This window comes from Chaetura pelagica, unplaced genomic scaffold, assembly GCF_000747805.2.
Source record: "Chaetura pelagica isolate M959 unplaced genomic scaffold, ChaPel_1.0 scaffold80, whole genome shotgun sequence".
Lineage (NCBI taxonomy): Eukaryota > Metazoa > Chordata > Aves > Apodiformes > Apodidae > Chaetura > Chaetura pelagica.
The window spans coordinates 500,509-524,579 of record NW_009951946.1 but is presented as its reverse complement, the minus strand read 5'-3'; the positions used below and the strand labels follow the sequence as shown (position 1 = coordinate 524,579).

At 38.0% G+C, this 24,071-nt stretch overlaps 1 protein-coding gene across 1 annotated transcript in view; it reads left to right on the top strand.

Annotated features, from left to right (window-relative positions):
- SH3KBP1 (SH3-domain kinase binding protein 1) overlaps window positions 1–24,071 on the top strand; it is a 196,044-nt gene that overhangs the window by 120,540 nt on the left and 51,433 nt on the right. The window contains exons 6-7 of the mRNA XM_009997142.1: window positions 14,012–14,087; window positions 22,965–23,059. Coding sequence (XP_009995444.1) covers window positions 14,012–14,087; window positions 22,965–23,059 — 171 coding nt within the window. The remainder of the gene's footprint in view (window positions 1–14,011; window positions 14,088–22,964; window positions 23,060–24,071) is intronic.

Here is a 24,071-nt window from a genome sequence, read left to right as displayed (position 1 = left end):
GTTGAACAATTTATTGGCCTCCCCTTTAAAATCAACTTACTGCCTGAGTTCATCATGTCCTTCCTTACACTGGTTCTCAAAACCAGAGATTTTTTTTATTTATTTTTTTTTGCTTTTAGCTTTTTAATGTATAAGTTCAGAGGCGTTTTTTCTTGTCTCATGAGAATGCCTCTAAGGGAATGGGCTGTGTATATTAGGGAATGTGTGGAGTGTGACTAAGTATGTCCATAGCAGACATCTATGTGTATAAGTGCCTACTGAGTAGTACCTAAGGTCGAATGGGAGTGAGAGTGTATGGTATCTTGTGGCTTGCTTAAGTATAAATCTTTAATTTCTTCCAAATTATTTGAGAAGCCCATGGCATGTTTCCCTCCCCTGCCCTTTTTCAGTCATATTGAAGTTGAATGTTCGTGACGAGGCAGTATTAAGAATTTATAAGGTTTTAATGGAACAGAGCACCATCTTAGTGATGTTTCAGTTTCTTCATCATATTTATTTAAGAAAGAAGCCAAAGCAAAGGCATAAATGGCATACAAATTCAGCTCTTTTTTTTTTTTTTTTTTTTCTTTTTATAACAGAGAGATCAATACACTCAGAATTTGTCAGAAACTTGTTTTTCTGTAGAATTAATTACAAAACTTTCTGCCTGGTCTGTTCACAAAAAACCCATACATCCTCACCCACATTGCCTTTCCTAGCTGTTGTTCTCAAGAAGCCAGGCAAGGCTAGGCTGGCTTGGGAAAGGAAAGGAAACTTATCGCTGCTAGTGAGCAGAGGTAGGAAAAGCTCCAGATTTCCTGTGAAACAAACAAGTGGAACCTTTGTTTCCCGGGATGGCCCAGAGTGTGAGTCAGTGTCAGGGCTGGGCTCCCACTTGAGCTGAGCTGAGCTCATGCAAGGAAGGGGCAGGACTCCAAGGCTCTTCTTGGGCTCTTGGAGCTGCTGAAAGACAGATTGGCTTCACAATGGGAGACGAGGTATTCTTTTATGAATAGTTGGGGTTTTTTTTTTGTGGCTGTTTTAAACTGTATTGTAATATACATATATATATATATATATTTATATTCTGCACAGCACAGCATTCGACTACAGGGTTCTGTGGTTCTTTGGTCCTTCTGCACACTTTATAGATGCTGGGTAGGTAAAAAGAAGCAAAACAAGTGGTGGGGGTCCTGAAGTCCACTGCTGCTCTAGAGGACCATATTAGAACAGGGGGTTACTTTTGTGTGAAAAAATATGTTCTGTTTTTGCTCTGTTTAGCTTAAGTTTGGGGTTTTTTTTCCTCTCAGACTGTTTGGCCATTAAACTTGCACAGATGTTTTTTATTTCTATATGACTTGGTTTCAATTTTCTTACTCTAAATAATAATGTAACTTTACAGTTAGGCAAGACTAGTTGCACAATCTTTAGGATGTGTTGTTATTTTAAATTTTTGCTTAGCAAACAAAAATACACCACTCCTTTTTTTCCTTCCCAGATGCAATAATACTGCTTTTTGGCAGACAAAAGAGGAGGAGCTTTACTAATTCCTCTTCTGAGTGAGGTGACATTTGGAGCCTTGTACAAAATGAGGAAAACTGATAAGAAATATTTTTGGAGAAAATGATATAGGGATAATAAACTCTAAATGGAAATTATCCTTCCCTTCAAGAAACAGCAGAGAAAAGTGAAGTCAACTGATGCTTGTAAGGTTTTACAGAAAGCTGAATGGAGACACCAAGTAAACCATTAAATGATTTGCAGATACTTTGGGGACTTTTAGTAGAAAGACATAGATTTTTATCTACTTTGGCTTTTCACAGCTAAAGTCAGTAAGCTGTGTGCAAAACTGAATCTACAAGTTTTCTGAATTGTTTTTTTCCCTTAAAATATACCATGTTTCTTTCTTTTTTTCTGCCTTAAAACAAGAAAATAGGAAGAGGGGAAGGTGTAGTGCAGAAGGATGAAAGACCAGCCAGGCACTTAGTGGGATAAAGTCTGTAGGCAAATTTTTAAAATGCCTTTTTAGCTCCTTGTTACACATGTTTCTGTAGGAGGTCAGTGTCATTTCATGTTTCTAAAATAGTTCTTAAATACTACAGGCACGAGCTTATATTATTACCATTAGCTGACTAAGAGCTTTGCAAAAACTTCCCAATAAAAGCTAAGGAGAGGGAGAGAGGACTCAGCTCCTGGAGAGGAAGTCCTGATGCAACAGCAACTGGTAGCCACGTAGGGGCTGCTGGTGCCTGCTTTCTGTTGGGCACTGGGATATTTGCCATGCACTGGCCACCCAAAGAGCAGTAGGTCTGCCTATGTACATCTGAGGGTTTCCTCTGCAGCACTCTCAGTACCTAAAACACTTGCTAAAAAGAAAAGGCTGAAACAGAGAATATTATTAATTTTCCATTTGTATTTGGCATTTCAGGGCTTCCTTCAGAGGAAGAGATGAAATTCCAGTTAGTTGAGAGAGAACTGGATGGAGATGTTAATGCATTTTGCTTTGTTACTTGTTGTTCTGCAGTTTTCCCTGTAGGAGTAGCTTCTGTCCTGATTTCAGTGATGCAAGGTGAGGGGGAAAAAACCCCAAAAAACACAACACTAAAAAATGAAAATTAAAGATAATCTGAGGAAAAGAGAAGAAATATAATGCCAATGTGGAAGAAATATTTGCTGTCAGCACTAGGTTTAGGACTGTACATATGACAGTGTGGGTTTAGTCTTTTTTTTAATAATTGAATTTGAAAAAATGTAGTTGGACTGGTACTTGGCAGTTTCTTAGCATCCTTCGTTCACAAAAGAGCTAAGAAGTATTGTTACCACTTTAAAAATGAAGATATTAAAGAATTGCCATTCCCTGCTTATTATTATTCTCCTTAGATTTTTAATTTTTTTTTGACAGATGCAAGTAACTGCACTGCTTTCCTTAGTGCTGCAAAAAGAAGTGGAAATCCATGTAGCAGTTGCAGTGTTCATTAAGTTTTATAAAAGAGAGAGGTTTCATAACAGCAGTTTCTAAGCTGCATGGTACAGTCTGGATCATGCTGGTTACCAGCTGCAATCTAGACAGGCATTGTTCTCCTGGGAGAGTAGGAAGGAATTCATTCACTTAGTGCAGACTGACCAGAGGATTCTTCCTAGACAAGATAGAAATAAACTGTGAACTGCAACCTGCAAATGGTAAAATTCCTGGTGAGGGCTGCAAGGGAGCATGATATTTTACAATTGTATGAGCCACAGTAAGTAACAGGGGAAAATGAAAAAAAGCAGGGAAGAAATAAGATATATCTGCTAAAAAATACTTTCCTTACAAAAGCACCTTCTAGTATTGCAAATCTGCAGCTTGAGGAAGAAAGAGGAAGCTTGTTCACACAGCTCATTTTGATGTGCACACTTTCAGTGCTTTGAGATGAGGCAGCTGGGAGCATGCTGTGTGGGTTTCATTCTATATTTTCATTTTTTTCTTTTTACATATCTTCTGCTAAAGTGTTTTTACTCCTCAGTGATTCTAATGTCTTGCTCCATTTGTTTCAGCAGCATCTAGCTAATTTAAACCCTTACATTCACTTTCTCACTATTAAGCTTTTAAGTAGGCAGGTTTTTAGTTCACTAATGATTTGAAACTGACAGCCTGACAGCATCAAATGTAAGAATTCTGTATTTTCCAGAAATATAAGTGTTATGAAGCACAAGAGTTAAAACACATAGATTTCTCTCTTGCCCAACACATCAAGCATATAGGTAGAAAAAAGTCTCTCCACTTCCCTCCCTCCCCATCATTTGAAATTTTTAGAACTTGTCATAATGCCAAGTTACAAAGCTTTAGAGTTTGGACTCACCTGGTGGTAGAATGGGTTTAACTGTGGAGAATAGTGATGTAAAAAGCAAAATGTACACTCTTCTGCTCTCTAAGCTACCCAGACTTTTAATGAAAATTATGGTTCACTATTCATATTAATTCATGGGTTTTTTTCCTACCTCCTTTTCTAACCAGGAAGCTAAAACAAAAATTTTGCATTCCATATTTTACCTACTTACTTGACTGTTTTTCCAGATAGCACATATTTCTCTGGTGACTTACATAATGCTAATGAAAATGTTTTTCATCTGTGGTTTGTAAACTGCTGGTGGTCTGATAAACACCTGGTAGTTTCAGTGCATGGATAGCTGGATGGAACATTTGGTGCTGGCTCAGGTCATTTCTTAATGGAGCTCAACAGCTGGAAACAAGACCTAAAGTAATTTTCCATTTAAGCAGTTCTGAAATCACTGAAGAGATGTTTTGTAGCCGTCAATGGCAAGTTTGGAATCTGTGAAACAGACTCTCTAATTAGATGTCTTCCCTACTATGAAGGTTTGAGACTCTCTTTTTAATGCAAAAATATAAATTACTTGAATGTGGGGGATATAAACAGTTATGGCTCAGCATAAACACCTGTATCATCGCTGAGGGAGCAGTCTGTATTCGTACCCAGAAATATTGAAACATCATGTGCCTGAAGAGATCTTAAATCTGTAGCACTTTCTCAGAGAAAATATAAGACATTAAAAGCCTTTTCAGACTGCTTGAACAAGTAGAATTTATTCAGGAGTTTGGAGGCCCCATCCCTGGAGACATTGAAGGTCAGGCTTGATGGGCCTCTGAGCAGTCTGTTCTAGTTTGAGATGGGCCTGACTATTGTTGGGGGGTTGGACTAGATGACTTTTAGGGGTCCCTTCCAACCCGAGATATTCTATGTTACTAGTCCTTCACTGTTAGCGCTGTAGTAGACATAGTCCTTCTCATAGGCCAGAAGACTGAGATGGCTAAACAGAAAACACAAATGTATATTTCTGTTCTGTGGATTTGTCTTTTATTACAATAGCTGACTGTCATTCCAATGTCTGCTTTTTATCATCTTTAAGACATATAGGATTTAAATTAATATATAGGAGTTAGTGCTTTATAATTTTGAAGACTTTTCTAATTATTTTCTCCAGATATCTTGGTGTTCTCCCTGTGGGTTTTGGTTTTTTATTTTGATCTGTAAAACTTAGTTTGTTTGATAATGTTTGGGGGGAGAGAGGAGTTGGCGTAACCCTTTGAATTTTTCCTTCTATTTAGCACTCTTCTTATGTCACCTTGCTTTATTTAGCTTTACTTTCAAAAGTGTGCTGTATTCAGTATTCCCCTTCCATATGTTAAAAAATTACATTTCCATGGGAAATGGGAAGATCCTGAGACATCTGTAGGTCAGATCAGAACTGTGCCTGGGCTGGTATTATGCCTCGAAACAGAGGTCAATACTGGAAGCCTGGGGAAGAGTGTGAGAAGAGGGTAAACATACAGAAATTCCTGCAGTGAGTCTTCACAGTCTCTAGTATTTTTGAACTTTGTGTTTAATAAACACATAAAATAACACCTACAACTCCTCTGAAAGAGTCTCACTCATCTGGATCACATGCTGTGGGAAGGAGTTACCTCCCTTTCTTTGTTTTGAATGTGGTACCTGCTAATTTAATCTGCTAGCCTTAAGTTTTATTACTGGAAGAGATAATGAGTGACTCCTCCCTAGCTACCTTCTCAGTGCCCCTCCTGATTTTTATAGAGCTGTGTTAGGTCATCCCTGTGTATCTTTTTTCAGGATGAGGAATCTGTTCCAAAGCTTTGATTGTTCTTGGGGACTTTCTGTCTTTTCCAGTTCCTTTAGGGACTGAGGTAGTTTATATGTTAGGGGGAAAGGAGTTGAAAACTGCACACAATGATCTCACTCTTGGATGTATTTATAGTATAGTGTTTTGACAGCATTTTCCATTGCTCTTTATTCCTTTACAAAATATTAGAGCTATGTGTTTCAAAGCCCATCACTTCTGTATAAAGATAGCATTTTTTATACAAGTGTGCAATTTTAATTTTATCTGAGCTGAATTTCTGTCTTTCTCCTTTTCTGGATAATCCGTGAACATGTGGGAAAAAAAAAGCCTTGATCTGGATCCCTAAGGGACTTCACTGGTCACCATGATGAAATCTTGCCCTTTTTTTCCTGTCTTCTAATCAGCTAGTATTTTTTAAATTATGACCAGTAAACTCTTTCTAATCCAAATCGTCATTTTAGTTCTTAGGTCATATTTTCAGTCTTTTTCAGGAGTCAGGACTAGCAGCTTTTTAATTTGTGTGTTTTAATGAAAATCACTCTGAATTCACTGTGCAAAGTAGAAGAGATTACACTGAACTTGCAAAAAGGCAGCATTGTATTGCTGTAAAACCAGTGTTCATTGATAAGATAGCTGGGTTTGTAGATTTATTGATAGATCTGTAACTAGATAGATAGATACAGATAGATAAATAGATATAGACAGATCTTTATATAGATCACCTGGCTGCTGTCCTGACAGGTGATGTGCATGGAATACATAACTAACATATTTAAGAATAGCAACTATCATGGGATTCTGTTGACTGAATTTTGATGTCTGTGATGTTGCTAGTACTCAAGTTTTCTTCCCAGTCTGTAGACTAAAAAGCATTATTAGGACATGACCTTTCTTATCCCCAAGGAGCAGTCCAGGTGAATTACATGCTAAAAAGGCTGTTTACTTCCGGTGACAGAAGGAAAGGCTGCGGTGGCTGGCCCATATGTACATGTCTGGCTTATAGATGATGTTTAAGTGAAATTAAGTCCATCTTGAATAATTAATTCAGAACTACAACATATTTGTTGTTTTAAAGCCCAGTGACAAGACCAGATGAATGCCATTATACTAAGAACTATAACCAGATGACATATAAAATGATAGTCACCTGTAGCTATAGCACAGCAGAAGCAGGACTCTGTCTGAAACCCTACATTTTAAGATTTTGTAGCTTTTGAATAACTAAGTAAGAAATTATGCTGAATTATCACTAAAACAGTAATTGTGAATAGCATATTAAATAGATCAAATTTTATTAATACAAGATAAAAACACTAGTACAAGATTAGTTTAATTGCAGAATCTAGTGCTTTCTCCTAAAAGAATACACACCTGAAAAATCTACTGAGGAACTTACTCGTTTCTTACTCATTCTCCCTTTTTCTTTTAAAGAAAGGGGAAAAAAACCCACAACAAAACCAAAACAAATGACATTTAATTGTTGTTATCATATAAAATGTAAAGGAGTAGCAAATACTGAGCCATCAAGGGATGTGCAAATACACTGATTAAATCATCCTGGTCTTCCTTTCTCCTTCCACTTTCTGCTGCATGTAATTCAATTGCATGGCAGAGGTAGTACAGGCTTGCCATTTTGTTTTTATTTTGCTTTGAACATTCAGAACCACGTAAATCACTCTTTTTCTATCCCAGTAAGAGATTTTATAGGTCCTCTCTGTACATGATTTCCAAATACTTTGACCTAATTAAGTAAAGCACCAGTAACTTCTTTCATTAAATATTTCAGAAGTTATTTTTAAATATAAAATAGTTTTTAATCAAAGTAAATGTGACTGTTCCTTAAGTAGTCAATTAATTTGTTCTTAGACTTGATGTAGTTTAAGCACTTTAACTGATGAGAAGAGGCAGTTTTGCTTCTTTTTTTTTTAAAGTACATAAGAAGAATAAGCATCTGTGATGAATCAAAAAACAAAGCCCCAGCAAAATCATGTTTTGTTCTAAATTTTCCCTTGTTTGGGGGCCTCTGTGGTGTTTGCTTTGCTTTGTTTACTTTCTTTCTTGCTTATCTGCTTGGATTCCAGTGCCGTGACAGCAGATGACATACAGCAATTGTAAGGTGCTCTGACACTCAGTACTCTATTTCTAGGGCACCAAGAGAACTGAGTGTGGTGTAATGTAATCACAACCTGTTTGCCATTCTCTGGAATGATAATTAGAGTATTGTAGTAGGATTTAGACTGACATGCTATTTTTTGTGTTTCATGCCCTTTATTTATGTATTTTTGCATTCAAGAAGTAACTTTTGTGTTTGGTTAAACATGTATCAGTTTCTCTGTGAACATTAGAAAACATATTTTCCCCAGATACCTTTAGTTTTTCTGCATATACATCCTAATTCCAAAAAGGCTTTAATATTAAAGCAGCATGTACTTGTTGACTACTTGAACATTGCTTTGCTCTAAAGCAGTGCTGGCATAGTAGCCAATTCCTGGAGGACTGATGTTCATGAACAGTTACAGGGCCTCAACCTTTTCACTATTCTTTTCAGACAATTTGCCTGCTTTGTCCAAACTTGTTGATCATGCTAAGAGTCATGCTGATGCCTGAAATGGTGTTAATTTTGAAGGATCTCCAATAGGATGAAGGCCTTGGTCTTTTTCTTTCTAAGAGCAGGGTTTTATTTGTAGGGTCGTATTTTATTTAGAGATTTGTTGATTTTTGTCTAGACAGAGAGAGGCAATTTGTCAGTGGTTTATATGCCTTTTGTGGCACCTAACTACAGGGGTTTGCAAACTTGTGGAAGGGTAAAACCTTTCACAAGTAAAATATTTTTCAAAAGAAAAAATAAAGGATGTATTTCTTTAAGAAGATACTCTGTGATTTAGAAGACTTGTGCAAAATAATTTAGTATAGACATCAGTTGGAAAAACTGTGCTTAAGTCTGCTCAAATATAGACCAAGTGTGAAAATGCATTATTTTCAAATTGTCCAGTAGAAAGTAATAAAGCTTGAATGCATGGAAAGAAACAATTATACATAATATAAAATACTTTAATTGCTTTGTTGTCTGTACTCTGTGAAATATTTGCCAAACATCCCAGTAAAAAAGTTTTGTGTGTGTGTGCCACATGTGATCCTGTAGTCAGGGTGCCCATTCTTCAAGGAAATAGAACCTGGCATTTAGAGCTGAGTACTTGATGTTTTTTGTATTTCACCTCTTAAACGACGTAAAGGCCTGCACGACTGCAGCCTTTTTGTGAGTTGTCCTGAGTGTGGTCAAAATGGGTTATGCTGGCCCCAGGAATTATGAGATGCTCAACATCTTTTCCAGTGAGCCTGTATAAATGAGCACTGCAACTGAGAGTTGCACCTTACCCCTATGACCATAAATTTTCCTGCCTTAGTTCTACTCAGATATTTGTGTAGCTGTTTAGTGAAGTAGATAACATTAAAGAGGGGAAGAGTGGTGGCAGGAATCTACATCCTGGGGACATGGACACCTTTAGTGACTGGGCTTGGGCAGCAGCTGGGCTGTTCCATTTCTTTTGCTTACAGCAAGGGAATTATGAGACACCTGTAAGACATCAATCATGAGGCATCCTGTCTCTCTGCTCATACTCATAGTAAACTAGGAGCAGGAGAATGTCACCTGCCTGTGCTTGCAAGTCTGGTTGTAGTTGAGGAGTTGAACACTTTCTTCCTATCCCTTTTATTCACCTAACCTGATTTTAAGGAAATTACCCTGCATTGTGGCTGAAATGTCCTCATAGATGATGTCAGTAGCAGTGTGTGCAGCTTGGGCAACTGAGTCTCTCTGTATTAGCTGGGCATGCATTGGGTAGATGTACCTATCTACTTGGGATTAAAGAATATAAATAATTGTGGTTCAGGAGCTTATGAATAGAAAGTATAGCTGACTAGAGAGGAGGTGACTAGAAAGGACGTACAGAGGAAGGAGCTATTTTAGATGACTGAGGCACTCAGATACGCAGGTAGGAGCTTAACCACATGTTCCCTGGAGAATTTTTGTTTTCCGTATGTTTCTTAAAATTTCCATTACCATCTTTGAAGTGCCATGTGGTGACCCTTTAGGAAAACTGTTAACTCTGTCCTTTTGGGAAACCCCAGGGTAGCAATACTTGATCATGCTGTCACAGAAAGTACTTGTATATGGAGTTGAATATTGATATCATGGGGAAAAAATGAAATCCTGGCCATTTATCTTATTTATCTCTGACAATGTAAGGACATTTTGACATCTGAAAGCCTTTTGGGTTTTTATATTTTTAGTTCAATTTTTAAATTTTTTTTTTAATTTAAGTTAGTCCAGGTAGGATGGATAGAGGACTTGATGATGTTTCTTAAGCATTTGGAGCATATTAGAAAAAAGTGAAATAACTTGGCTTCCCCCTTACACCACCAGCATCATACATAGTCAGTGAGAGGATTATTTATGCTTCTGTTCATCCACAACTGGAAGAATCTAGTGACCATTTCTGCTTCTTTGTGGGAAAAAAATAAATAAATAAATAAAATCTTCCCAATTACAGAATGGCTGTGAAAAACACCTTAAAGAATACAGCCTTTACAGTGTTACTTAAAAGTAGCTTTGGATTTGCACAAAAACCTATAGATAGAAAAAATTCTTACTCGTGTAAACAACATTCAAAAATAGTAGTTGAATGTTAAAAGGAAGTATTGTGGTCAGATAAACACAGAGTGCTTTTTTTCCCCTGACCTCATCACTGAGGTTTCTGAAATTCTAAAAGTTCTCAAGGTACGTAGCTGTCTTTTCCTCCCTTGTATGAAACATCAGTGCAAATAGTTTTATTTTCACTATTCAAACTGACAAATTATGCTAAGCTTAAAAGTTAGTGTTTCTGACTGATACAGCCCATTTTTATAAATTCTTTAATGTCTGATGTATTCCTTAAGACTATCTTGATGGACTTAGATTTCAAGTAGTAGTTCCAAAATATTTTATCTAGGGTGAAGACCTTAATACACTTCCCAGAATAAATACTGATGCTGATAAAATATTATTTTCCTTATTCCTGAATAAACAAGCTGTTGCTTGGGGAAGCCTATTTTTGTTAAAGGAGAGTCGAAGGATAAGTATGTTCCTTTAGTGCAGAGAAGTATAAAAAAATATTTTATATGGACCTAGCTGGTGTGCAAGTGACAAGTCAGTTTGAATTTTCAGATGCAATGTTCTAGAGACAGAAGACTGAACAACAAAAGTAAATAGACAAGTCTGTTTACAACAGCAACAGAAACCCCCAAAATACCATTTTAAAATACCACACAGGAAGAAACTTGTTCACAGGTCTACTTTTCTTCTTCTGGTCAGGGTTCAGTAGTTGCAGGAAAGGGCCATAATGTCCTCAAGTGAAGAAAAGTCACTTGAATTCTGTCCATTGCATGCTCTGCTACTCTTCTGTTGTTCTCTGCTGTTGCAGGCATTGCAGTTGAGCCAAAATACATAAATGTAAGGAAATGAGACTGTTTAGATTGTACCATGACCTCATTTATGTGACTTTGTGTGCCACCTCAACCACTTTTGTAATCGCTGTTAATTTAGTATCAGAGGAAGGTGGTCTGCAGTGATAGGGATTTGCAGTGTACCAGACTGCCATCAAGGCCTCTTCTGCTAACAGAGCCTGTTATTTAATACTAGACTGTCCTCTTTGCTTCATAAAAACAGGCATTAAGACTGGCAGGTTGCTGCTTAATCTGTCTCATCCCTTTGAATATCTGTACACCAAATCATGGTCACTATTCATGATTTTATCCTCTGTTTCTGCAGCAAGAGGGCACTTAATCCCCTTTAGAATTCACTTGTATGAGGAGGATTTGTGTCTGACAGCTAAATAATCTAATTATATTCGCCTTGCAGAAATAGAGAGATAAAGATTCTGCCTGTTTTGTTTATATGCCCTGTTGTCTGTTGGGAGTCAACCTAGGCTTAGAGTCAGGAAATGTGAACTCCATTTCCACCATGTGTTTCTTGTGTGACAGGACTAAGCAAGTCAGAATAATATCTGTAGACTAACCTAAATGGAACAAGGCTGACTGCTACCATCTAGAAATGAGACTTATGGCAATCAGCGTACTGGAGGAGGGCAGAAGGAAGCTGAAATGTTACTCTTCAGGAGAGTCTCCGAACCACCAGACTGGAGTACAAAGGCAGAGGGGAATATGCTACTCTTTTTGCTGGTGCTGAAACCAGTCTGCAGTCAAGCATTCAAAATATATAGGGCCAGACAGAAAATGCAGAACTTCACTTGTCTTTGCAGCTTGATGACTAGGACACTGCTGAGAGGGGGTCATTATGGGCCTTCTGGTTCATTCTGTGTGTGACTTTTAATGGCAAACTTTATTGACAAAATGATAGAGTTAGGTAAATGGACAGAGGGATTTTATGCTGGGAGATATCAGAGGACGCTAGCAGGGTTGAAGATCCTGCTCTCCCAACAAAAGAACAACTTTGTTTGGATGGTATTCTCTTTTCTGTTCCCAAGGAGTCCGTTAGTTCCTCACGCTGATTTATCACCTGCACAGGCATTCCTTCTGAAAAAGCAGATGAAAGAATGTTTTCAAGCACTTGCATCTGCTTCTATAAATTAAGACATTACATTGCAGCATGCACTTCCCACTGGAATGCACCAGTTTCTTCCTCTTTGTGTGTGATTCTTTTGCTGTGGTTTTTCGCTTATTAAATTTAAGCTCATTGTGGGTTTATTTGGGTTTTGGTTTCATGGCATAACATGAATAATTCATGAATGATAAAGCAATTACTAAATGCTTTCCTTTAATTGATTGTTCTTTAAGATCTATTTCATCCTTAAAAAAAGAAAAAATCCCCTAAATTAAATTATTTGGGTATTCCTTTAGTAAGCATTCCTTTCTGAGTTAAGTAGCAGTGCAGTTTAGAGTATGTGCTTTTATAATTTGCCGAACAATTTTATGAAGCAGAACTATGAATTAAGTTTTGATTTTGAATGAGCACGTATTGAGATGTGCAGCTCTCTGTGACTATTCTGTTTACCTCGGAACTGAAAGCTCTCTTTCCAGTCTTGCTTCCATCTTGAAGGCATTTTGTGCTTTTATCTGTATGCCTGGTAGCTTAAGATTCTAAATTCTATCTCTTCCAGTACAATTTTCACTGCTTTCCAGCTAGATCTCAGAATCAGCTCTTCATCATCCTCATCCTTCTTGACTTTAAGCTTCTCATACTCTTTTCATCATTCTGCCCTCTCTTGATTTGCAGGAATTAGTCATCTCTTGTTTTTTCCATAACCTCCTAATCACTGCTTCATATAATGTTTCTCATCTCTCATTCCCACATTAGCAGAGAAGTCAGGAGGTTCTGTAGAGTTTAGGTTTTGATCTCTCTTCCAGAGCAGTTGACAAACACTAGATTGTAAGTAGAGCTGTAAGCTCATCAGAAGGTCAGTTTTTTCTGCTACCACAAGACACTTCTAGGTATTGGAATTCATAGTTTGTCTTACTTGTCAACACAGTTTTCTGTATAGCTCTCGAAACTACCTCTCTCTTGTCTTTTAGCTTTTACTCAGAAAGTCATGGGAGTTTTGTGGTGTACCTTACCAGAAAAGGATGTTGAAAAAAGCTAGGGCTTTTAGGTATTCATATCTATATAAACAAGTAATAATTACAGATATGTCCCTAACTACACATAACTGGGATTTTAAAGCTAGACAGCTTTCTTGATAGGGAGAAAAGCTGAGGGGAGAGCATGCATATAATAATTGATGAAGGTACATAAATATCACCTATTTTATTTTGTTGGAAGCAAATAATGGTTGTTTTCTGTTCTTCAGCTTAACTGGCTGAGGCTTATCTTTGCTTATGGTAGTATCCCTCTATAAATTAGTTATTTTTGCTCAGAATACATAAAAATTAGAACCATTTAAAGAGATGTTGTCAACTTAAATTCACACTCAATCTAGAATGACTGAAATAAATACTTCTCATATGGAGACAAGCTAAGGGTTTTCACCCCCCATCTGATTTTTACTTTTGATGGTGAGTAGCACCTTTCTTTAAATAATTTCATCACATATTCAGTCCACCAAAGAAAATTCTGTGAACCTTTCCTATACTTGTGGTAAGGGATTATTTTGGTTATTTTTAAAAAATAGTAGTAAGCATTTTTAAAGGGAAAATTTGAGAATCATATTTTTATGAATCCTTTATAGGTTTTTTTTTCAAAGCTAACAGAAACCCCCAGACAAAGCTAAGTATAGTTTAATTTGCCTCTGTTTCTTGACTGCCCTTTTTCTATGCTTATATTTTGTATTTCCATAACGATTTCTACGTTGTCCAACTTTTAAATGAATCTGCAAAGCTTAAAGGAGAATAATTTATTTTTTTTCAGAGTGTTGGGAAGAAATTACCTCCAGCCACAGCAACTCAGGAGCCAACAAAAATAGAAGTGGACAGCAGAACAAAAAGTAGGTTTCATCATTTTTCTTTTTTGCACTCCATGCTGTTAAGCCTCTTAAAAGCAAGCTGAACATTTTTTTCTGAATTTAGCTAAGTGTCCTGTATATACGAAAAGCAAGGATGCAGATATATGTATTTAGGGTAAACTTTGAGAAGATAGTACATAGATAGAATGCTTTATTTCACAGAATCCTCTGACTTGTTTTTGCTCTTACAATCCTGCCTCAAGTTTTCTGCCACCAAAAATCAAATTAAACTATGTGATCCGCTTTCAGCTTTGAGGTTACTTCAGAATTCATCAGAGTTGAGTAAGATCCAACTTCAGGCTGTAACTTGTAGGTAGGTCAAAGAGAAATATCTCTGATTGTGAGGGCCCATGATTTTTTCCTCTTTTTTCTTCCTTTATATAGCAGAAACAATCTGTGTGGGTGGTATGGTTTGTATGGGAAATGAACAGTGTCCAAGAACTTCAGTTCTGTTTTTGTCATTTCAGTGATTAGCAAACAAAAAGCAATTATTAGATCTTTTAGGCAGATCTCAGTGCTGTTCTAGAAAGGCATCTCTAAGTAGCTTACCAAATAACTTCCCCAGATTTTGGTTTTTATTTGTGTAAAGTTACAACTAAATGTTGTGGATTCTGGTAGAAAAGAATAAGAAGGAAGAGAATATAGCCATACCTTAGCAAAGAAATAGAGTAAAATATGAAGTGTTGAGGTTTTAAGTTTTACACAGTCCTTCTCCTTGTCTGATGTGTGTATACTTTTCGATAGTTAGCAGATAACATTTTGTCTCAGGACTGAAGCACTTACGAACATACAGATGAAAGCAGAACAGGGTTTGTCTGAGAGAAGTGTATGTTTACGACTTGGTTTACAACATTTTTTCAGCTCACAGTTGCAAATGCAGCTTAAAACAGCTTTTAACAAGTTATTGTCCATTAGCTGCACTGCACTAATTGAATTGCTGCATCCTCTTATCTTGTTCCCCTTGGGACACCAGGCTGTTAATGGGACGTACTGCAAGAACTCAATTGCCCTGAGGAACTGAGATCTTGAAATAACGAAAAATGTGCAAACTAGTAATGTAGAACAGAGCTCCTGAACCAATGTGTTTTGCAATTACCTTTTCCAACCTGCAGCTTGAGCCGGTTAAGCTGACTGGAGTGCAGGTGCCACCAGAAGGGGTGGTCTCATGGACTTTCCCACCTGCAGCAGTAAGTGTGTTAAGCCAGGCTATGAGACAGATGCCTCTTTTGGTTTGGTTTGGTTTTTATATAGGCAGAGGATTAATTTTTTCATAAGACAGATAAGGTCTGATGGTCAGATGAGAGGAGTATGATCAGAGTCTGGCATAGGATTAGGATCTATCTAGTATTTGTCATTTCTCCAAAATTAAATTTTTGTTTTCTCCTAAAACCCACCACAAACAAGCTTTAAAAAGCATTGAATCCAGGGAAGTTTGGAGTATCAGAAAACTGGTGAATGTTCTAATTGCAGTGTTCAGCATGACAGTATCATTCCATCTTGGACCTCAGCTACTTTCACTTTGCCTGAAATGGTAGTGTTTTGTGGAGTCTTTAATTTCTGAACAAAAAAGATACTGCACTATTCTCCAAAGAAGCAGCAAGAAACAGAAGATCCACAGATTAAGCTCAGTATGGAGACAGGGCTTTTGGAAATGTGATTTAGATTCCCTTGGGATTACTGCTGGAGATGTATGCTGCAAGTAAGAGAGAGATCATGTTGGTAGAGGAATCATACAACTTTTCATCTTCCACCTGCATCTTCCCATGACTGATGCTATTATTCCTTAAGTCTCAACTGGATAAAAAAATGCACTGTGAAAGAGCCTGCTGAGAGAGGAAATGGGGAATGGTAGCATCTTCCCTCCCTGCCCACAGGGGCTTCATCATGGCAAGATAGCTGCTGACTTTTCCCACATCTTGATTTGAGTCTGCTTTTTTTCCTGTAGCTTTCCTGATGCCATAGGGCAGTGATTTTCAGCAAGGCACTTGATATGCTTACTATTTGCTCTCAGTATATACAACAGGGCCTAAGTTCTGCAACGGTATGAGTTGGTCAGAGCAAAGAGACAGAGCAGTATGTTCTATAAGTGCATCTTCCAATAACGTGCTATGTAGACCTCCCTAGGAAGTGGGCTTAAGCTTTTGCGTCATAAACAGGTGACTGTTCAGTGCTGAAGAGGGTATTTTGCTCAAAGGGAGAGCATGGCAAAAGCACACATCCTTACAGAGCTGGAGTGGTCCCCTTGGAAAACATCATTAAGTTTTCAGGAATGCATCTTTGAAAAGAAGAGGGGAGAGCTGTTTCGTTTAGGTTTGCAGGTGCCTAGACTTGGAGGGGATTTATTCTGCTGTTGAATTACCATCTCTTTAACATATCTGGGATGACACATGCATGCTTGTGTGTTCATAATTCTATCTCTGGGTGAGATATATTGTTTTTTAAATTAAATAGCTTGTTCTTAGTTTAAGTAGTTTGCAGTGAAAAGACTATGTTGTAAGAAGTAGCTGAATCTAGATTAATAGGACCCTAATTAGTTTTGTTTCTGTTGTTTGATAAGTTGGTATTTTGTCAATTTGAATCTCATAAAGTTCCATGAAAATGTTTATTAGTGAAATCCATTTATGAGTCTTGAGGGTAGCAGTTAAACAAAATTCTGTTACGTGTAGTGTTATGTTGTGTTTTTTTAATCTGGTTTGTGTTTTTGTTAACAATGATGTGATTTTTCACTGGCTTTTTTACATTTAATTCCATTTCAGAAACATTTTTTGAATGATAGTTAAAGAGAGGAAGCTTAAACTCAAGGAATACTTTTTAAATTCTGCTTGTTTTCTTACTTAGTATTACTCTTTGTGGCCTATTGACTGGTATGTGTTTTAGACTTCATCAAGGGAGAAATATTTAAGCCTCAAAAATCAACTATACAGGTTTGTTGTTTGCGTTACTAAAACAAATAAATAAATAGTTTCTGAAAAGTTAGAAGGGTTAATTGAGCCCAGTCGTTAGGTTATCTGAGCTGCAGGAAATCTTGCTGTGGGGTGGAACAATTCTTGCTTAAAAAAAGGGAAGCAGAAGCAGAGGTAAGAGGAAATTGTGTCGATCTGGCCTAAGACAAAAAGCAAATTCCAGAGTCACCATCCCTTGTGAAATTTAAGCTTGAAGGTATGTTTGTCTGTGATCTGCTGTCTTGAACCTCACAGCTCATCCTAAGAGTCTGGCAGGAGAACAAATAGCAGAGACATGCTTTTGAAGTGAACAGGGTCCACTGATATTTACTCCATAGTAAATGGAGTTCGTTTAGTTCTGGTTTGAAAAGTATAATATTTAACCAGTCTCTCAAAAGACAAACAAATTAATTTACCTGCCACAGAACTGCAGGACCCCAGGTCACACAGAAGGTCTATACGTTGAAACCAGTGCTTTGCACTGTAATTGTAAATACCTATCAAGTGACTGAATTCTGTGGGTGAAATACAGTGTTTGCAATGGTCTAGATAATGAAGCAGCTGTGCTCTGTAGGAAGGCTATCTCTTGCTGTTGTTCTGTCTTTGAGACAAAGATTTTTGGGAGGGCTTGAGACTGTATCAGGCCACATTTTGGACTTGGGACTGTGGGGTGTAAGGTACTGAAAAGACATGCGTGTTAACCACCACAGTAAAACATCCAGTTCTTTTTACAGGATAGTCCCTTTATAGTGTTTAGGGTGGTCCTGAGACTCCTCCTCAATGAAGTGTGAGCAGTGACAGACCACTTGTGATAAATATCTAGTTCTTTGCTGCTGCCTTTTCTTCCAACTTCTGAACTGCAAGGATGATGTTAGGAAAGGGAATTGTGTGTCAGACCCCTTGGCCCTTGGGGTCTGACAGAGAAGCTAGCAATGGCTTTGTTTTTCCTTCCAAAGGAAAGGACTAAGAGAGATGTGGGTAGAGAAGGTGCTTATTGTCGTGTTGTTTTGCACTTAGTCTAGTTGGAACAGTGAAGTTCAAAAATCACAGGATGTAGCCAAAGGTACATATTTTCAAATGGGATTATACCTGGCCCAAGCCCTCTCTGTTCCGAATGTTGAATATCCTGCATTATCTCCAGCCTGTTCGAGTTGAAAGATACACTGTAAGGTTTATCTGCTTTCTTCCTCAGTTTCCTGACCAATGCCTATTGCCTATGGCAAGTTGTTCTCCTTTGCTTGGGGAGGACCTGTGAGTTGACAGGAAGAGACTCTGTGGTCTGACAGAGTGAATTATTGTTGAATTAATAAATAAAGATTGAAAAGGTCATTAATATATTTTCTTCTCCCTTACTGTTTTCAAGATGTCTGCTGTTGGGGGTTTATTAGCAGGTATATTTTAAAAATGTCTTCAGGTCAGAAAAAAAAAGAGGCTTCTGGGAGAACCATCTGTCTTGTATAAACCCAGTCTTGAATGTCAAATGTAAAAATGGGATTTATCACCTACAGTTGAGGGATGCTTAATATTGGTATCTCAGTTTGAAGCTTTAATTTGGCTTAAGTCTGTTTACCAGGCTTGCAATAGGATGTATTATTTTGACCTTTACTGTTTTGGTGTTTGTTTTTTTCCACTTGGAAAACCCTCAAATACAGCAAGTTCAAGTGTGCTCTTTCAGTGATATGTCTGAAATGAGAATTTCCTTTTCTCTTTTCTTCCTATCTAAACATAACTGTTGCTTCTGCACTTGTGGCACTGTGCTCTGCTGACTAAGGACAATTTTAGTACTGAAGTGACATAACCTATTAGATTCTTACCTGCTATTATTAATCTGATTTTAAAGGTTCATATTTTTCCTGTTGGCTTTGCTTTTACTTACTAAAATTATACTGGTCTACAATTCCCTTAGGAGAAGTTTGAAAGCAGACTTTATTCAGTCCCTTACATTGTTCCAAACCCATCCATGTTGTTGAGACCTGGCTCTGTTGCAGCATGATCCACAGGGTCCTTGTTAGGCAGAGGAATGTATTGATCTAGTGTATGTCAGTGCAAATTGCACTCAAGGAGTCCAGACTTCTACTGTACACAAACCATTATTTTTTTCTGTGGCTGTGCCATCACCCTGTGTTCCTGTGCCAGCCTTCAGAGAACGGGGTGGCCAGCAGCCAGCACAGCTCCTGAGCCTCTCACAGGATTGCCTTCTGGCTCCTTATGAACTGCATCAGCAAGTGGCAGAGCTTAAGATCTGTTTTTGACATTTTTCTCTAGTTTATTTCCTTGTTTCTCTGCTATGTGAAATTTTTTTATTTTTTATTTTAAAAGGAAAGAGCTTGGTGGGGAGGGAAACATCATGGAGAACAGAGTTCTTGACATCAAAACTAGAAGGTGAAGATGTGTAGTGATTTGCTATGTGTGAAAGATTGTGAGTTCATTGCTAAGTATTTCTGCTTTTGACAGCCTATTACTGTGAGATCCACATCCTTCTAGAGGAAAAGCTTAAAAAAAAAAGAAAGAGCACTTACTGTTCTGATTATCATCTGACTTTCTTAGATGCTGAAACTGTCTCTCCATTCTTGTCTCTCAGGGTCTTTATCTTGAAGAATGGTTCAAATTTACAGCCTTCAAATAGCAAGGGGGAGCTGAGGGAGGATTGTGAGTTTCTAGGGCTCAGGAGACATGAGGGCCCTGGAGACACTTGCTGTTCAAAGCTCACTTGAACATGAAACCCATGGGATTCATCCTTTGGCAAGAGCTGCACCTCTGGCACCCTTTCAGAACAGTGCTGTCACTGTGGCATAGTGGCTGTTCTTCTCTGTTAAGTAGCTGTGCATTAAGCTTGGCTTCCCATCTGGTCTCGAGATTATACAGTGTATAGATTATATAGTGAATGGAAGAAGAATTTTACTTCTTTAGAATGGATACTCAAGAATGATCCTCCTTGGGCCCAGGTGGCATTTACCTCTGAGCTTCTGTTCTGCATCTTAAAAAAGAAGTGTTAAGCTAGTTTCCAGTAACCAGAGACTTCCCTGAGTATGCAGCACTCGGCTTCTTTAGTATCGTATTCTATCTACATCATCTTTGTACTAATTCACTGAATCTATTATTTAGCAAAGCAGTTTTTCAGCATGTGGATACTCTTAGAATCGGAAAAAAACCCACTCATTATTATTTAAGGGAATGTACACACTGAGGCATAAAAATGTGCTGAATCTCAATTTTCTCTTAAATGCTGCTCTACATCTACCTGACCTGTCAGTATCAACCTGTCAGTGTCAACTTTCCATCAGTCTTTACATAAAATCTTACTATACTGTCTTGAAGACAAGGTAGTGAGCAGTGAAATATCCTAGCTGGCTCCATGAAGGGAAAAGCAAACCCTTCCTCCAGAATGCAGTAAACTAGCAGTGAGACACCCCTTTCATCGCCTGAAGTCTGAGTTGTGATGTGGTGGTTCTCACATGCCCAGTCATTTGGCAATGTTACCAAATATTTATTTGACAGTGTTCCCTACTCTCAGAAACAGCAAAAGTGGCCTATTTTTCCCTTGCTGATATTTTTTTCACGTACCATGTATGTTGTCTTAATCTGCCCTTTGTTTCTTCAGAGACATCAGGGCATGGTGGGTTGACCCCAGCCAGCAGATGAGCTCCGCCCAGCCACTCACTCCCCCATAGAGGGAGCAAAAGCAAGAAATCTCATGGATAAAAGCAGATTAATAAGTGAATGAAAAAGGAAAAAAGGGGATACAAAGACAATGATTCACCACCTGCACAAGCAGACCAATGCCCAGTCAGTCTCCAAGCAATGGCTGCTTCCTAGACCAACACTCCCCAAACCCTCCTTTTGTTTCCTGAGCCAGAGCATGTATGGCATGGAATATCCCTTTGCTTACCTTGTGTCAGCTGTCCTGGCTTTGTCGCCTCCCAGCTCCTTGCCCATCCCTGTCCTACTTGCTGAGAGGGACAGTTAAGGAAGAAAAGGCCTTAGTGCTGTGCAGGTGCTGCTCAGCAATAGACAAAACACTGGTGTGTTACCAGTGCAGCTTTAGTCACAAATCCAAAATATGGCACCATGTGGGCTGATGTGAAGAATATATTGATTCCACCTCAGCCAGACCCAGTACAGGACAAGGCCAGAAAACCAACTACTGGTGATTGTGGGTAAATTTAAATTTTTGTGTTCAGGAAAAGAAATGTATGAAGTGAAAGAAATTCTTGCTTACTTGAACCATTGCCACATAAAATTCACACCATTTAGGAATGGCAGTGTGTGAACTGGAGAAAAGCTTTCCTCTTCCTCATTATTACTGTTTTGTTTCTCAGGCTGATTGTCCTTGCAGACAGCAAGCCTTCACATGCACATGTGTTGACTGCTTATCTAAGGTTCATGTTTCTGCCACTTAACTTTAGCATTGGGAATGTAACTTCCTAGCCAGAGCCCTAAGTTTTGGTATAGCCATGAGAGTTTGGTGTCTGAGCTCCAATGGATCCCAGTGGAGATCTGTCACTGCTGTCCAGGGAGCTGAGAGCATGATTCATCTAATCAAATGCAGAAGTTTGCTCTTGGGGTGAGGAACAGCTCTCAAGCTTTCCCACCCACTAATGACTGGATTTCCATTGACTGGAGTGCAAACATAGGCACTGACATTGTCAGTTTCTAACATCAGGTGCCCAAATCTAAATCCAGATACCAGACCCAACCCTGGGGGCTGAAATCAGCAGCCTGCCTCTGGAGGTGTTTGAGGTACCCCAGGGTGTTTTGGCTTGCCTCCAGCTGACAGGTCAGAGTGACCTGGCTCTTAATTGCTTGCGGATCATATCTGCCAACTGCCAACCAGGTGGGTGTCTTTCATACCCATCAGTGTCTGAAATAGCACCTACTGTCTGGGCAGGTGAACTGATGCCTCAGTGGAGCCTCAAATACCTGCAATTGTGATAATGTAGGTTCTCTTTCTAGTAAATATAAAGAAATAGGTCTTGTTTCAAATTAATTTAATTTCTGTGGCCTGCAAGTACCTTTTTCTCTTCATCAAACATGACAGTTGACTAGAGGTAGAGGTTATAAAAATTCAGACATTTAAATGAGATGAACACTACAAAATCGCATACTCCTCTACAAAGTGTCCACTAATTTCTCTCGTTTCTTTGGTCTTTTCAAACCTGCTGCCTTAGAGTATCACATTTTTATACATTATTTAACAGCTGGAATACATATTCCCTTTTTATTTGCAAGGCACATTGACATACTTGCCTGTTGCACAGCAACATGTTGAAACTGCTTTTCATGACAACTGCTTTTTACGATTTCTGAGTAGGAGTGCTGGCTCTTGTATTTTCCAGATGAAACTTGCGATGATGCCCTTATTTATAGACACTAAAGGGAAAAGGGAAGAGGAAATTTTAGACCAATATTCAAAACTCTTCTTCGAGGCTGAGTGTAGAGAAGGTTTAGTTATTAATGTCTTTAAATTTATTAATTTATTCTTTATTGTTTAAACATCTTTATTAAGACAGAAATATCTGCTTTTTTGTGACACCAGAGGATAGATAAGCTATGCCAACCTATTGGGTCCTTTATGCTTCCAATGTGTGTGATCTGAAAGCTCTACCTCTGGAACTTTTGAAGCAAGTACCAGATACAGACTTGCTCTGAGGGAAATGGTTTGTGGCAGGTTGCCACCTGGAACAATTACATTTGAGAAAATGGTCCTGGGGTCTGCAGAGCCAACTCCCTGGATGACTTGTGCAGGAACATTCACCTGTGTGCACTTTTAAAAATATTTTATACTGATTGTAAAGGTCTAAAATTCTAGAAGAAGGATGGCGAGAAAATGAAAGATGCAATTGTGGAAGATTTTTGTCCTTGTATAAGCAGTTGTTATAAAGTGATAATTTATCACACTGAATGTTCTTCTTTTCAGCCAAGGAGTATTGCAAAGTGATATTTCCATATGAAGCACAGAATGATGATGAACTCACAGTCCGAGAAGGTGATGTCGTCACACTTATTAGTAAGGTAAAAGCACTATTTTTCTTCTATAAGCAGGGATCCAGTTTTTAAAACAGACATCATTCACTTGCCATAAAATCCCTATTTTTGCCTTGGACAGTGTCCTTCCTAAAAAAATGCAGGCTTGGCAATGAAACATTACAATAGGCTTCAGAAAGCCCTACAACTCACTCCCTCTTGTACTCTGGAGTCTTACCTTGTGTCTTACCTTAATGTTAAGTGAAAACAGCCAGTATGTTCTCTTGAGTTTACAAGTTTACACTATTACTCCTAATTTGAATCTGCTGACGAATCTACATAAATTGTAAATTGATCCCTCTAACGACATAAAAGCTTAGAGAATAAACTGGAAGATTCAAGAAGGCAGCAGCTTTGAACAGCTCTGTTAAGTGTACAAGTTATTTTTCTTTTAGGAATTGTGAATTAGATTTTTTGGGTTAGATGGAGATCATGTGTCTAAATTAGCATAATGAACTAAAAGCTTATTTAAAATGTAGTCTCCCTTAACACTATGGTAAAGGAGAAAAACATAATAAAACATAAATAATTTTAGATCTGTCTTGTTTTCTTCAAAATTACTTGAAATTACTCAAGATTAAATTTGAAAAACTGGTGCCAGGTTTTTTCCTAAATCTCAAAAAACTCTGCTGTAAGATGGTGAATAAACAGTTGGTTTTCTTTTAGGAGAGCTATGCACCATGTTATAAAGAATGGATTGTAGTTTAGGTGCACTTAGTTTCCTGCTCTGGTTTAAAGACTTTACAGTTTGCTTAGATGTTTTTGCCTGCTGGACATAAGTATTTGGGGGAAGAAGCTACAAACTAGAAAAAGCTGTGGATTTTGCATGGTGAAGATTAATTGTAATGATGTGCACAATAGTGCTGTTGTTGTTTGTGCTTATATAATTATATCAAATAATTCTATAATTGATAAGTTTCATCAGAAATTGTTACTTGACTGAGCAGTTTGGCACTTGGGCAGAAAAATGCAAAAACCTTGGGAAGTACATCTGGGTCAG